The 17137-nt window shown below is 33.8% G+C and overlaps 1 protein-coding gene and 1 pseudogene across 5 annotated transcripts in view; one reads left to right on the top strand and one right to left on the bottom strand.

Moving 5' to 3' along the window:
- Positions 1-17137, top strand: part of LOC126719323 (rust resistance kinase Lr10-like) — a 54674-nt gene that overhangs the window by 27427 nt on the left and 10110 nt on the right. The window contains exons 2-5 of one of the 5 annotated variants that reach the window (XM_050421912.1): positions 4845-5234; positions 5386-5421; positions 5701-5730; positions 6119-7398. The exons of 1 other annotated variant lie outside the window; for it this stretch is intronic. In XM_050421912.1, the coding sequence (XP_050277869.1) occupies positions 4845-5234; positions 5386-5421; positions 5701-5730; positions 6119-7254 (1592 nt within the window). In that variant the 3' untranslated portion in view covers positions 7255-7398. Of the gene's footprint in view, positions 1-4465; positions 5235-5385; positions 5422-5700; positions 5731-6118; positions 7399-17137 lie in introns of those variants that run through there. 3 more of the 5 variants (XM_050421906.1, XM_050421916.1, XM_050421900.1) reach the window with 3 other exon arrangements.
- LOC126719376 (alkaline/neutral invertase CINV2-like) lies at positions 706-4034 on the bottom strand (annotated as a pseudogene).

The raw sequence follows: 17137 nt of genomic DNA, 5'->3' as shown, positions 1-17137 counted from the left end.
TCCAAGCCTCCAACCAATTACATGCCAATCTATAAACCATTCATATGTATTATTTAAACAAGCCACATAACTCATTAAACAGACCATGTAGTGTGTTGGAGGAATTTTTCTCAAAACCAGTTTGGATATTAACTTTCCTTAAAAATTAGGTATATCTTCTAATTACATACCACATATGCAGGATGATCATGAATTTTTCTAAATCATCTGGAATGTTATATACAGATATGTTAGAGATTGTCAATTCTGAATAGCAAGACAAAAGTTCTGATTGCAGAACCCAGTTTAATGGTCTACAACCTACAAGGTGCATGATTTTAGGGCCCAAAACTGAGTCATATCTTAGATATATCTTTCCAAAGAAATAGAGAACGGAATGTATCTAAGAAAAATAAAGGCCATATTAATTTGAAGTATTAATTTAAATTATGGTATCAATTCACATCCAATGTCATAATCATGGATATTCACATATTGGGGTTCAGCTGTATTAAGCACACATTCTGACATTCTCTGAACAAATAAAGAGCAATATCTTTGTTCCTATATCACAAGTATGTTTAGTTAGCTAAAGGTTTAAGAAAAGGCTTGGACAAAATTTATTTAGCTAAGATTTAGAGAAAAGGCTTGGGTATAATATTTGTAACTTATTTTTCTCCTCCTTAAATACCCAAATTATTAAATCAACAGAAAAAGAACAAAGCATTTCTACCGAAGGAATGAAACTTTAAGATCATATCCAACAAGTAATTGCAACTAATCAAGAAAACTATTTCCAATTTTCAACAAATGGACAGTTTCAGCCACCATTCACAAAAAATAGAAGATAATGGGGATAATGAGATACTATCCAACCATGACTAAAGTTATACATTTGTGATAACCGTATCCCTGTTATTGACCTATTGCAATTCAACCTCAATCTCTTCTCTATGGTGGAAATGAAGCATAGCGGTTAAGCCTTGGATTGGCTATCCTCTTATCCTCTTCAAGAGAGATCATAACAAGATTGGAAGGGTTCTCGATCATCATTTTAGCAATCAGGTAGCCAGAAATGCTCCATGTCTGGTACTTCCTGGCTTGCTTTCCAAAGTAACGCCCAGTCTTACTATCATAATACTCCAACCAGCCATCCTTGGAAAGCTGTTGCTCTACCAGTTCAATTGCCCGCTTTGCGATTTGAGGCCTTCCAGTCTTGATGCATGCTGCTCTAAGTAGCCACACCAGAACTACAAAAACATCCCCGACCACCAAATCAGCAAACAACTTGTTACACAATATGAATAGATATTTCTCGTTTATCAAAATGCAGTTTATTTCTTAGCTGATGGTTTCTAAATTCATGCATTGTCTTTGAAGGGCCTAAACAACTAGGAAACACTGCCCCCAAAGTGTTAAGAAGTTAAATTCCATATATCTAAATCAAAAAAGTCAGACATATCAAATGCTGTTATAAGTCACAACCATTGGCTATCGATTAGAAAATTTTGGGTAGCAGGACACTCATAGAAGATTGTTGTGAGTAGTTGACTATATAAAATCCATTCATGATGTTTATTTACTAGAAAGACTACAAAGTAACACAGCATGAGATTAGAATCTAAGATACAGTAAGGTTCCAAAGTGTTGGTATATCTGAAACATTATTTTTCATTAACATAGATTCCAAGCAGCAATGCAATTTACATTCTGAGCTTTGTGTTCATGATTTTCACCTGGCCAAGAGCCCCCATTATGGTAACTCCACCGTGTGTTCTTTGAATCAAAACCAGTCATAGTCCACTAGTGATGTCCCTCCAGTGCTGGGTAAACAATCTTCAAAGGCATCTCCCCAACCAAGTCCTCCCAGCGCTCCTCAACAAGATCCATTATCGCTGTAGCCTGTGCACCTGTGGCTAGACAGCTCGATATGGCGATGCAATTCCCAAGTAAGAACCACTGGAAGTCCATGCGAGCTGGGCTGACATTGCCAATTAAATACCCTCCTCTCAAGGGCATGAAATCAAACACCCAATCAGGGATAGACTCTGGGATGACATTAAATTTATTGACAGCAGTGCGGGAGTACTCCGTTTTGTACCGGTATATCTTATTTAACTGTGTAAAGTCAAGCCAGTAGTACTGCTGTATGTGAAAGCTGCGAGCTGTGATCCGCTTATCAATTTGCTCCATTAATTTCTTATCATCATGCTCTGGTTTCAGCATCTGCCCTGCACATCTTAGTGCAAAATAAAAGAGGGCTTGGAACTCAATTGGATATCCATATATTCCCTTTTTCAAAAGTATGCCAAAGTGTTATCATTCAATGGGACTGAAAAGCTATCTCTGCCAGTGCATAATCACGTGTATGCTTGGTATATGCCCTTAGAAGTATAATCCACCAGAACCAAGAATCAACTGGTGCAACTCTTCCAATTGCTCTGCTTCTAAAATCTGCAACACAAATGTCCTTCTGAAGTTGTGTCAAACTGAACCTTGAAACTTGCAGGCATTGCACCTTCTCCAAGAGTATAGTTGTCAATCTTTTTCTCCCAACCTTGGAATTGGAGGGTCTTTAATAGGAAGTTTTTTACTATCTCAGGTTCTGCAGTTTCTTTCATCAAGCAAGCTAAGCCAGTAGGAACAAAATCTTTCACAAAAACCTGCAAGTTTAGATAATAAATAATATTATGTAACAAATGCAGGTAGACAAATTGGGGATCTTCTCTGCAACACTTTGTGTGTATAAGAATATCAGCATTTTACACATGATCCAATAAGGGCCGTTAGGATATTAGAATGTAGTAGGTTCAAAGTTTCATGGGACGAGAAGTCCAGATATATTTCGATCATCCAAAAAGGGTATTGAAAGTCAATCCCACTCCATCACAGACTAGTTCTCTGCTCACACCAACATCAAAAAAAGCTTCAGGAGGTCAGTCCCTTTAGATAATCAAGTACTTGAAAGTCAGATTTATAGTTCTCCAAAAAGGTTTCCTTAGTTCATTCAGCAGTCCACATTTCCAAAGAAAATTTTATCAGGAAATAAATCAAGCTGCAAATTAACATATTTGATCCCTCAGAAATGAATGAACCATAAATACTCTCTCAGTTATGTCAGACCTGCTCTACTTCATGAAACATTAGAACTGTGAGAATGGCAAACAAAGTTATAAATTAGCCACCTTTCCTATGTTTAATACATTATTCTAATTCACAGTGAATTCAATATAATTAAAAGAACCAATCTTTAAGTTTTTATTGAATTTTGCTTTTAATCTCCTAATATATATACTAAGCAACCGTTTACTCAAAGCTCGTCATGAAGGTTGATGCATTTTTCTCAAAATTCTCTTCTAAGCTCTCTTCTTAATCATACATTCTTCTTCCATTTCTTGAAGCATAAATACCCCAATATAAGTCATTTCCCTTTCAAGTCTTTCCCAAACAGTCTCCACTCCACATATCAATTCCTTACGCTAATCATCAACACACCTACACTCCTATCCACACCCCAACCAAATCTGCTATCACGAAAGCCCCATCGGAGATGAATGGAGCGACAATATTGGCAGAAATTGTAGGGACAAGATTAAAAATATACCAAACTTAGAGGATCTGATTTGTAATTTAACATTTTGAATGATCAATCAATGGAAAAAAAGCTCAAAAAAGTTGCAGAATTGCCGAATTCAATCGGCACAATACATTGAAAACAGCATAATCCAAGAACAAACAATAAAAGGAATCAATTTTAGCAAATACTAATAATAATGTGTTGCTGGGTCATACATAGAATCAAGATAATGCTTCAAATTCTCAAGAAAACCATCGCACTCTACCTGATTGTAGTTCAAAGTGTCAGCAGTTGAATCCATCGCACTGCTCTGTCCATTAGGCACTGAATTGTTGTGGAAGTCTTCCACAACAAAGTTCTCAATGCACGGGCCAAGACTCAGACACGGCTCGATCTTTGTATTCTCGGACACGGACACGGACACATTCTCAGTCCGCGTGGACACTCTTTCAGTTCCTGACCGATTTTCACTGACCGGTTACTTCAAGATTGGGCGGCAACGATTCCCTGGCCGGTGAGTCTTCTTGAGATTCTTGTTTTTCAATAGACATCAGCGTGATCTTCGGAATCTCAGACGCGGACACGGACAAGGACACGTTCTCAGAAGTATTTTAAGCTTCTTGCACTCTGGTTAATCAGGCCTAGTTTTATATATATTTACGTAGATGCCATTGCCTTTTCACTCCGATGGATGACTGGATGAGCAAGGGTATTTTGGGGACGAGGGATTGGATGACCGTTATGAGCAAGGGTATTTTGGGTAAAAAACATTATTGACGTTGAAAGTGTCCCACTTCCAGGAACTTGTATTCATCTTTTTGACTTTCCGGTGGAAACTACTTGTTACTTTCTTGTATTTGACTTTTTGACTTTCCGGTGGAAACTACTTGTTACTTTCTTGTAGAAGACTAAGGATACTTTTCAAGACCACAAAAATAAATTCGTATTATCTTCATCCACAGCTGCGGAAGTTTTCCAGTAGCAATGGCGAGAGGATTGACGTTCACTGCAGGAGTACTCACGGCCCTTATTGCTGTTATACTAGTCCAAGAAACTTGCAGTGATGCTGCTAATGTGAATGATCATCACTGTCCCCCTTCTTCCTGTGGCAATATCCACAACATAATCTATCCGTTTCGATTGAAGAGCGATCCAGAAATCTGCGGGGACTCAAGCTATGAGCTGTCGTGTGAGAGCAATCGATCTACTGTGTTATACTTATTTGCTCGAAAATACCATGTACAGGAAATCAATTACAATAAACACACAATCCGGGTCGTGGACTCAGGTATATGGAAGGATAATTACTTCTCCTTCCCAAGTTATTCTTTAAATCGCTATAATTTCACTCAAGATGGCTCTGCATATACCACGTATCTGCGGAAGACGACAGGGTATACCGAACTGTCAAGGAGTGTGGTTTTGATGAGCTGTGAAAAACCAGTGAATTCTCTACTCTATTTGGACGCTTCTACTTGCAATATCGACAGTGGAAAGGATTTCAAGAAGAGGTATAGATATGTTAAAGTTGGCAGAACGAATGCAAGAGATGTGGAGGACTCGTGCAAAGTAGAGCAGATGTTCCTGACATCGTGGCCAGGAAATGATGACCCAATCAATACTTCCTGTACAGACGTTCACAATGAATTGGTATATGGTTTTGAGCTCTCATGGCCAGGTATATTTTATTGTTGATTTTTAATTTCCTTTTGTACGTTTCTTTCTTTCCGACATGCTAGGTATATTTATTGTAGTTTAACATTATAATGACTTGATTTTTAATTTTGAGGTTCCAAACGTTGATGTTATTCTTTTCTTTGTCAAAACAGGAAGGTCCCAAACGTTGATCCTGATAATTTTCGAATGTGAGTTTTCAATTTGTCTAAGCAGACAGATAATCTAGAAATGAGTTGTGCCTAGTGATGACATGCATGTAGAGCAATTATTAACCGTGTACTTAATTGCCTACTTGGACAACCAGTTGATCTCATACTCTTTAATAAGAATAAAAAGGGAAAGTTGTTAATGACTTAATGCTGATTTACTATGCCCTGGACCTTTCAAGTTATTTATGTCACTTATTTCATTGTTTAATTTTTGTTAGAATAAAAAAGAATAATTCGTCTTTCTTGTATATCTTGCAGCTTTAATGATACAATTGGCGGCTATCATAGGTATGAACCTGTGTCTCTTTCTTTTGATCTACTTTATTTTAATTCTTTTTATCATATCATTCCTTAATGGTCAGTTTGAATTGAGGAAAAGAGGGGGGATTAGAGTAGAGTTGGCCCAAAATTAGCCTATTTTCAGCTAACTCTACTCTACTCCCCTTCACTCCCCCTCCTTCCCTGCTTAATCCAAACAGGACATAAGACTTTGAGTTTGAAATGAAAGTGACATTTACATTAAATATACAACACAAATTGTGCTTGATTATTATGATTCATGAATGCGGTTAGTTAACTATAATTTCAACCTAAAACTAGAAGTTAATGATGAGAGCATTTAACTATAGGAACTAATTTGTTTTCTTATAATTATTTTTGTGATGTTTCGGCACAGGGCTACATTTTGCAGCAAAAATTTTGTTGGGGGGTCCATGTGTCATTGCGTTTTTTATATATAAGTGGCGTAGAAGGCATTTATCAATGTGTGACGCAATTGAAAATTTTTTGCAAAGCCATAATAACCTCATGCCAATTAGGTACTCTTACTCACAAACTAAGAAGATGACTAAATGTTTCAAGGACAAATTGGGTGAAGGAGGTTATGGCTCTGTATATAAAGGAAAGCTTCAAAGTGGTCATCTGGTAGCTATAAAGATGTTAAGTAATAAGTCCAAAGCAAACGGTCAAGAGTTTATCAATGAAGTTGCCACAATTGGAAGGATTCACCATGAGAATGTGGTGCAACTTATTGGCTACTGTGTTGAGGGACGAAAGCGTGCACTTATATACGAATTCATGCCTAATAGTTCTCTTGACAAATACATTTTTTCTCAAGAAGGAAATATCTCCTTAAGTATTGAGAAAACATACAATATTTCTCTTGGAGTTGCTCGTGGAATTGAATATTTGCATCGAGGATGTGACATGCAAATTTTGCATTTTGATATCAAGCCCCATAACATTCTTCTTGATGAGAACTTCACCCCAAAAGTGTCAGATTTTGGACTTGCAAAACTTTATCCAATAGATGATAGCATAGTGTCTTTGACTGCTGCAAGGGGAACACTAGGATATATAGCTCCAGAGTTGTTCTATAAAAACATTGGAGGGGTCTCCTATAAAGCTGATGTTTATAGTTTCGGCATGTTATTGTTGGAAACGGCAAGCAAAAGAAAGAACTTGAATGCATCTGCAGAACATTCAAGCCAAATTTACTTCCCAACTTGGGTCTATGGCCAATTTAACGAAGGAAATGACATAGAAATGGAAGATGCCACAGAGGAGGAAAAGAAGACTGTTAAGAAGATGATCATAGTCGCATTATGGTGTATACAAATGAAGCCTAGTGATCGTCCTTCAATGAACAAAGTTGTAGAAATGCTTGAAGGAGAAGTTGAATGCTTACAAATGCCTTCCAAGCCTTTCCTATTATCATCACCGAAGAGGCCAATAGGGGATGTCGAAGACAACTTAAATTCAACTAGCTCATCAATTCAATCAGGTGAATCAAGTCAATTAACTCAAAACTAGTTGATATTTCAATCTGTTGATTTACATGGGAAAGCTAACATTTCCACTAAATAAGAGCAATTAGTTATTTACAAAGATACTTCATATTTCTGTGAAACAAATAATTGTTCCCTTAATTTATGATAGGTCTCTTTTAAGTCTTAATGTACATTGCTGCTATTGTTGTTGTTGTTTTTTTTTTTTTTTTTAACTTATAAATTATGTCTGCTTGTACTTAAAATTAACAAATTAAGGTTCAACTTGGTAAAGTATGGAGCTGTACTACAATCTTCACTAGCCATGGGCATATTAAATTGCACCAATCTTCGGCACACAAAGATAATTGTTACTGCTCACTAGGCCCAAGCCTACCTTCAGGGCCACTATAATCGAACTATCATTGTGCACTGTTATATGTCTCTCTAGCCTCACTATATATACTCCTCTAAAGAGTATCATTCAATTCAATATATAAAGAATTACATTCTCAATCAATATAAATATATATATATATATATATATATATATATATATATATATATTATATATATAAAAGCAGAAACGTTATGTGGAAGTGTATGAAGTTCTGTCAAGTGACATATTCTATGCAAAGATAATTGAAATATTCTCAAATGCCACATTAGAAATAAGAATAAATTTTTCTCAAAAAAAAAAATTAATTAATTAAATATTGATTTTTTGTTTCATTTGGTTCAATGTTTCAATACTTTTCTAATAAAAAATAAATATTCTTTGTATACTTTGATTAATTTTTTTTCTTTTTTTTTAATTGTCTCCAATCCCAGCAATCTCGCATAACTGTGGTATTACCCTTTTTTTTTTATATCCCCAATCCCAACAATCACTGATATGGCGAATTTGCATGAAATGAGAGTAGAATAAATGAAATAATAAAAATCATGATTTATCATTTCTTAATAATATGATGAACATCTAACATATCGGCCATTGTGCAAGTGACTATGACATTTGACAGTTCACAAGTGGGGTGTGAGATGTTTAAGCACTGGAGTCTTAGGTGTTGTTTGGATGAGTGAGTTTTGAGTGATATGATTTTGTTTTCATCACTCATCATCCAAAATTTGTGGGATCCACAGAAAATTTTTTATTTGGACACCATCACTCATGATCCGTGACTCAGTTTCCATCACTCAATTCTTTGATTTTTGAGTTATGAGTTATGGAAACTGAAAACACATTTTAGCTGTTTTCAATTTTCATAACTCATAACTCAATGGCATTTTTGTAATTATACACACATGGAGGGATTCACAGCCGTAACTTTTGACCTGACTCTTTTTTTTTTTTTTTTCACTGGTTGGTCTTCCGTTCTTTTTTTTTTTTTTTTTTCTCTCTTCACTGATTCTTTCTTCAGTTCTTCTTTTCACTATTCGGTCTTCTTTTTTTTTTTTTTTTTCTCTTCACTGATTCTTTCTTCAGTTCTTCGTCTCTCTCTTTTTTTTTTTTTTTCACTATTCGGTCTTCTTTTTTTTTTTTTTCTCTTCACTGATTCTTTCTTCAGTTCTTCTTTTCACTATTCGGTCTTCTTTTTTTTTTTTTTTTTCTCTTCACTGATTCTTTCTTCAGTTCTTCGTCTCTCTCTCTTTTTTTTTTTTCACTATTCGGTCTTCAGTTCATCCTTTTTTTTTTTTCTCTTCACTGATTCTTTCTTCAGTTCTTTGTCTCTTTCTCTTTTTTTTTTTTTTTCACTATTCGGTCTTCAGTTCATCCTCCTTTTTTTTTTTTCCTGGGTTTAGTGAGTTTGGTTTTTTTTTAATTATTTTTTTTTCTCTCTGGGTTCGATGAATTTAGCTACTGGGGGTTGAAGGAAAAAAAATAAAAGTTAAAGCTACACAAGGTACAAGTATGGGGCCCACAAATAATTGAAAAATATTGAGTGATGACAAGTGAGTGATGGTGCCAAACAGGGTGGGGTGTTTTAAGTGATGAGTGATAAGTAATAAGTAATGAGTGATGAAAACTGAGTGATGAGTGATGGGTGATGAAAACTGAGTGATGAGTGACCATTTTTTTAAACCAAACAAGGTCTTAACTTCCTAGTCCTAACCAACAACAAAAAACGCCATGATGATAATCACTACTAACGAATTTTTGGTTAGGAAAGGAGGACTCGGGCTTAATTCAAAGCACAAAGTAAAGCTCATCAATGGTGTTATGAGATCAGGGCTAGCTAACCGGCTAAAAGTGTTTAGTCACAGGAATATCGAGTTTTAATAGTTTGTATTTGCAATGCATCAAGCAATGATATACACTTTTAACAGCTTGTTTTAAAAGTACTTATCAATTGTAGAAAATAATATCTCATCCAAAAACTTGGGGAAAACATATTCAGTTCTAGGCCAGATACTAACTCTAACTAAATCTAGAAAATGTCTAAATGAAACCTAGTCATTCATGAACATTAATGAGTTATTCTACCAGCTATTTATTGTTTGATTAATTAACTAACCAACTCCTTCAAACTTCTTGCTACTAGGTCTTGATTTAGAAAATCTGCAGACTAACTAAATATCGGCCAGCCTGTGACACAGAGAGCCTCCTATAATCGTGTTAGCCACAAAAATCATAAAGTACGAGCAATTATGCCATAGATCTCCTACAACTTTGTTAGTTCAAAATGATCTTAAATTATGCTTATATTCAAAGCGATTCGTTTGGATTCAGGAGACATAAGAAATGGCCTAATAGGCTTAACAGAGCATAAAACATTGTTGTGCACTTAATAGGCAAGATGTTAAGCGGTACAGAGCTAAGGAAACTAACTAATTTTAGCCTGAAAATCCATTGCAGACATTCCCCAATCCAAAACAGAAAAACAAAAAAGAAAGAAAGAAGAAAATTAATCTGGTCATTCCTTCTTCACGTGCAAAATCGATGGCTATCTAAAACATAATTGATTCCAAAACAAATCCAAGAATTATCCAGTAGCACTCAACTTTGAGTCATACCTCACAAATATGAGGCATAAAAAAGGACAAAATTTTGCTCCAAGCCTCCAACCAATTACATGCCAATCTATAAACCATTCATATGTATTATTTAAACAAGCCACATAACTCATTAAACAGACCATGTAGTGTGTTGGAGGAATTTTTCTCAAAACCAGTTTGGATATTAACTTTCCTTAAAAATTAGGTATATCTTCTAATTACATACCACATATGCAGGATGATCATGAATTTTTCTAAATCATCTGGAATGTTATATACAGATATGTTAGAGATTGTCAATTCTGAATAGCAAGACAAAAGTTCTGATTGCAGAATCCAGTTTAATAGTCTACAACCTACAAGGTGCCTGATTTTAGGGCCCAAAACTGAGTCATATCTTAGATATATTTTTCCAAAGAAATAGAGAACGGAATGTATCTAAGAAAAATAAAGGCCATATTAATTTGAAGTATTAATTTAAATTATGATATCAATTCACATCCAATGTCATAATCATGGATATTCACATATCGGGGTTCAGCTGTATTAAGCACACATTCTGACATTCTCTGAACAAGTAAAGAGCAATATCTCTGTTCCTATATCATAAGTATGTTTAGTTAGCTCAAGGTTTAAGAAAAGGCTTGGACATAATTTATTTAGCTAAGATTTTGAGAAAAGGCTTGGGTATAATATTCGCAACTTATTTTTTTCCTCCTTAAATACCCAAATTATTAAATCAACAGAAAAAGAACAAAGCATTTCTACCCAAGGAATGAAACTTTAAGATCATATCCAACAAGTAATAGCAACTAATCAAGAAAACTATTTCCAATTTTCAACAAATAGACAGGTTCAGCCACCATTCACAAAAGATAGAAGATAATGGGGAAACTGAGATACTATCCAACCATGACTAAAGCAATACATTTGTGATAACCGTATCCCTGTTATTGACTTATTGCAATTCAACCTCAATCTCTTCTTTATGGTGGAAATGAAGTAGAGCGGTTAAGCCTTGGATTGGCTTTCCTCTTATCCTCTTCAAGAGAGATCATAACAAGATTGGAAGGGTTCTCAATCATCATTTTAGCAATCAGGTAGCCAGAAATGCTCCATGTCTGGTACTTCCTGGCTTGCTTTCCAACGTAACGCCTAGTCTTACCATCATAATACTCCGACCAGCCATCCTTGGAAAGCTGTTGCTCTACCAGTTCAATCGCCCGCTTTGCCATTTGAGGCCTTCCGGTCTTGATGCATGCTGCTTTAAGTAGCCACACCAGAACTACAAAAACATCCCCGACCACCAAATCAGCACAATACTTGTTACACAATATGAATAGAACTACAGAAATATAATACATATTGTGGTCAATTATTTCTAGGATTTATGAAGATACTTAGTTGCATAGTTATTAACCTTGGACCAACTAGGGCCAATTTAACCAGTAAATCAATAAATCGTTATCTAAGCTATAGTCTGATTGTTTAATTGGACCACTTATGTAATTGAACTAATACAATCCATCAAGTCTTTTACATTGCGTGCAACCTGGATGGGTTCTTCTCACCCAACTAGTTTTGTAATTCTAAAAAAATCTACCTTTATAAATCCATTACAGCACTATTCTCTAAATAAAGAGTAATGAAAATATAAGATTTCATAATGAGTTTGATATTAGAGTTTTTCAAAAAAGATAAGAGTTTCCAGTTTTAGTGGAAATCATAATCTAGGAAAGTGAGGAGTAATGAAAATATATGCTTTTATAATGAGGCTGATACTGAACTTTTCAATTAAGATCAAGTTTCAAGTTTTAATGGAAATTGCAGTCCATGAAAGTAGAGTAGCAAGTGAGATATGCATTTTATATAGAACATGACTTTAGAGTTTGAGATATTTTTTTGTTCGACTAAGTAATAAAATTTTATTTACCAAAGACAAGAAGGGCTAGATTTTTTTGGCTTTTGACCATTTCAACTTGGTTATATTAAAAGAGAAATTGTAGTGAAATTTATTATAGAACCAATATAAATGATTTTCAATACTTCAAAAAAAAAAGTTGGGATCCATTTTGAAATATCATTAACGATTTCAAATATATTCAAAAACTGTTATTTGTGTCTTTTATTTTGTTTAATTTTTTAAAAAATAGTATAGGTACTTGTTTTATTTTTCGTACACTAACTTAGATTTGAATTCTAGTATATTTATTACTCTTGAATTTTATCAAAATTTTATTGTTCAATTTTTCGTTCCCCAAAGACAAATTCCTACTTCCATCCTTAGTTTTCTCTATATTTTCCTTTATTTTTAATTATTAGATGAAAAAACATTTAGGCTCATGTGAGACCCATGTGTTCTGTTAGGTAGAAAATGGACAGGGCATGGATAGAGGTAATTGATATAGTATCAAAGTTATTGTACCAAATTGACAAAAAAAGAAAATTATGGAGCCTTAATGTAACAACTTGAAAGTTCAAAGGCGTGCTAATGCAATTTACGCAAAGGGCGGTTCTATGTGTAACTCAGGTGGTTATAAGACCACCCTAACTTGCGATATATATATATATATATATATATAGAGAGAGAGAGAGAGAGAGAGTTGGGTTTAAGTTACACCTAGTGTAACTTTAAACTTTAAGGAATGTTACACCACTCAATAGTTTTTAATTGAATGTGAATTTTAACAAATCTACCGTTAGATTATGTTATCTTCATATACTTTTCATGCTTGCAAAATTTCAAGGTGATCAAAGATTAATAACCATGTCATCAATCAATTGTTTAAATTCAATTTTTGTAGTTTAAAATAATGCATAAAAGATGAATTTATGAATCCAATGGTAAATAATATCTAATTGACATGAAAATTGGTATGAATGTTAAAAACATATAGAATATGTAATTCAACGGCGGGATTTTTAAATTATAATTTCTATAACAAGTTATTGGGTGGTGTAACACACACACACACCCCCAAAACTAACCTATTTTGACCACCTTAATAAAAGTATTGACCACCCTAACTTGAGAATTACAAGAATTTTGATTTAATAAAAATAAGAGTAATACTACATTCACAATAATATCTACAATAATTTCACAACAAATCTTATGTGATAAGTGGATAACAGTTACTAATTCTAATTTTGTCCTAATATCGACATCACTTTTTAACTTACCAATAACAAATTGTTGCATAAAATTTGTTTTAAAAATGTTGTAGATGTAGCAGGACTCCAAAAATAATTATGTCCCCTCAAACATAATTTTTAACCCCTTAAACAAAAAAACAAAACAAAAAATATATAACCCTTAAATAAAAACAACAAAAATAACCCAAATAACTACAAAAATAACCTGTGGGGGCCAGTTAGTCAATAAATTATTAAAATCGTGTTAACTGGGCCTATGACCCATCTGAGAACGTAAAACTGTCCGAGGAGACTCATATCAGGTTATAAGGGTAACCAAATAAAAAGGAGAGTAGATATCACGTGAGGTGAGTTCAGTATTCGTCCGAGGACAAAATCCTTCTCGGCAGTATGAGTTCGAGGACGACCCGAACGCCACATTGTTGCAAACACACCTCAGAGCTACATTACCACTGAAGGTGGGACATGGGACCAAGGGTAAGAAAGAAAAGGTAAACAAATATCTTTAACCACAGCTACCTCCGCATTAATTGCCTCTCAACCAACTCTCTGGACGCATTAATGTGGAGGTAATGCCTGAACAGTGATGAGGCAGTCTTACAGCTGCTGGTTGGAGGTTCCAGAAGGTGTTGGATGAGACAGAAAGGGATCCCCCGAACTCAACCTACACATGTGTGGTGAAGATGACACCAAGAGGGTAATATATAACATGGAAGAATGCATTGGGAAAGGGAGATCAGGACTTCTAAACGAGTAGTACTTAGAAGAAAACCTTATGAAATAAAGAACTGAACTTGTTTCAAGGAGAAATTGAGTGTTATATTAGCGTTAATCCATCTATAAACGTTAAGTTTAATCGTTTTTCTTTTGGAGTTAACCTAGTTCTTTGACATCCACGCTCTACAAATTTATTGTTTGGGCCTTTAACGTTCGAACCCAATACCAATTTGGGATTATTACAAATTGAGTCCTTACATAACCTAAACAGAAATCAGACTAGACCAAACAACAATAATCGAATAAATTATTCAACAAAAAGCCTATTCAAAAAAATAAAATAAAAATAATCATTCAAATTTGTAACTCTTTCAATTTTTATAAAAAAATAATCCCTAATTTCATTTTTTATTGAAAAAAGGACTCAAGAAAAATATTATAGTTATGAATTCCCCTTGGCAGTGCCGACAGTTATGCTCTTTTTGGCTTTGCAGTCACAATATTGACCTCAAATTTCTCACATGTATAACTTTTTTCATGCAGGTCGATCTACACATAAGAACTCCTCAGATATCAATTGGACCATTCAGCCCAAGCAGAAAATTTTTTTGTTTTGTGATTTTGTTTTGGCTAAAATGTAAAACCTACCATCTAAGTTTCACCAAAATTCATTTCAATCTTCTAATTTTGTGTTCATTTATTTCAGTTTTCTAAGTTTCAAGTTTATTTAATTAAGACATTTCTGTGAACTTTCATTTACTTCTTTTTTTCTTAATTCTGTAAATATTTTTCAACCCTATATTGTTTTTTTTTTTAATTAAAATTTTGAAGAAAAAAATTTAAAATTTTGGACAATTAACCGCAACATTTAACAAAGGAAATACCTTAATTGAATAAGAGAAATGTTATGTCCACAACATTTTTACAACAAATCATAGGTGGCAAATTGTTACGGGTTGTTATTGTTGGGGCAAAAAAGTAATCTCAATGGTAGGTTCAAATTTGAACCAATAACAACTAACTACCTATAATTTGTTGTGAAAATGTTATAAAAATGTTGTGGACATAACAGTTCTCATTGAATAAACTTGAAATTTAGAAAACTTAAATTAACAAAAGAAAAGTTAAAAGACTTAAATAAATTATGGATTTTAGCATTTTATTTTATACTCGGAATGTAAAATTTCATTGCTCACAATCTTGTCTTGGGCTACTTTTTATAAGTCGGACGGACCAATTTTGTAAGTGGATGGCTTTTAGCACAGAAAAAGAATAGAGATTGAGCCATCAAGCTCCCTTTCTTCTTGATTTATTTAATAATAAAAATAAAAAATAGCAATCACTCTGTAGCAGCATCAATATCAATATATATATAAAAGCAGAGATCTCATGTGGGAGAGCATGAGGTTTTGTCAAGTGACACATCCTTTGCAATAATCTTTCTACAATTTCCACACATAGTTGTCCCAAGAGATTCTCTCCAAGACATTGATCATTAATTTAGCATGTTAGATCCTTTCATTGTTATCCTTTTTTCTTTCTCTTTTTTCATACATATTTGTGAAGGGCTTTCTCATCCATTGTCTTTCCACCTTCTCTCAACTCTTCATCTCCCCCCACCATCAAACCCAATTAGCTAACATTCAATTGCCACCATATTGGAATTAAAACCCAATTGCTCACATTCAATGCTTCTCAATGTTTTCGACTTCTCAAGTTAATTTAGTTCACTATTACTACTATCTTCTCCACTTTATTCTCTTCTTAACCTTCTGTTGCTATTGCCTTGGAATTTTCTGAACTAAGCTTGAGATAGTCCAAAAAGACACATGAACGAAATGGTCTACACATCACCATCAACTTTTGTCTATTGGAACAATTCCTCTTTATGTAGTCCAACTTTTTATTGTTTTCTTAATTTAGCCAATGATTTGGTAAGATTCATCTTTTTAATTAATCCATTGTTTAAGTAGCAATCGGTTATGAAGAGTGATTAGAGATATTGCTTTTCTAATTTCTGCTTTTGTTAATTTAATTGTGGGGGTACAACGCTTTTGTTGGTCTTCGATTTATAAACTTCAATTTTTATTTTTTCGATAACTATAAACTTGAAGTTGGTAAATAATTAATGAAAACCTTCTTCCTATTAATAATATTCCTTTACAATACATTTAACATTGTTCACAATGTATTAACATGAATATTGATAGTATTTGAATATATAATTGAGTTAGCTAACTTAGTGTATAAGGTTTGATCCAGTAGAAGTTCACTCTTGAATAGAAAGAAAGAAAAAAAAAAAAAAACACCAAAATTTTTGAAATCAAATTGGTGGTGATTATATTGATAATTATGGTTTCAATTAAAATTCAGTAATTAAATTGGATTTGATTTTATTAGGGGTTTTATTTTCTTTGGATTTTTAAGATTTGTCGCGCTTTTGTAGTTGCCATAGGTGAATAATGTAAAAGTAGATCCAATTTTTGTGCAAATTGATAGGCTTGATTTGGTTCTACAGGAGAACTCTGATTTGGATGCATATGATACTCTGGTCAGGTATTGATTATATTGTTAGTAATCTTAATTTAGGTTTCACACGAAAACAATTTCTATATGTATTAGTACAATATATCATGGTTACATTTTTTTTTATATAGAGCTTGTATGTAATTATATATGGCATTCTTATATATTCAAGCATCCCACACTTTGGGATTTGTTGTGGACAAGTTATTCTATGAATATCAATTTGCTTCCACTATGCATACATAATGTTTTGATTAAAAAGTATTAAAGATTTTTCTTTATTTGTAAATTTTAATCTAGGAAAATTAACAATTTGGAGGCTCTATTTGGAGGCTTTATATATGCCGGATTTTCCTAAAATCTATGTCAAGAAATGTGTTGTTGCTTTAGATTGAGAAGGAAGATGCGGGATTTTCTCCCTTGACTTTTATTTCAGTGAAATCTTTTTTTCCCTTCATTGTTTTGTGATATGGGCAAAAATAGTAAACAGGCAAAACCGTCAGCTTCCATTGTAAGCTGACGACAAAAAGAGA

Source organism: Quercus robur, chromosome 1 (genome assembly GCF_932294415.1).
Source record: "Quercus robur chromosome 1, dhQueRobu3.1, whole genome shotgun sequence".
In the NCBI taxonomy this organism is placed as follows: Eukaryota; Viridiplantae; Streptophyta; class Magnoliopsida; order Fagales; family Fagaceae; genus Quercus; species Quercus robur.
Note: the sequence above shows the minus strand (reverse complement) of the source record. Positions and strands in the feature narration are given on the sequence as shown.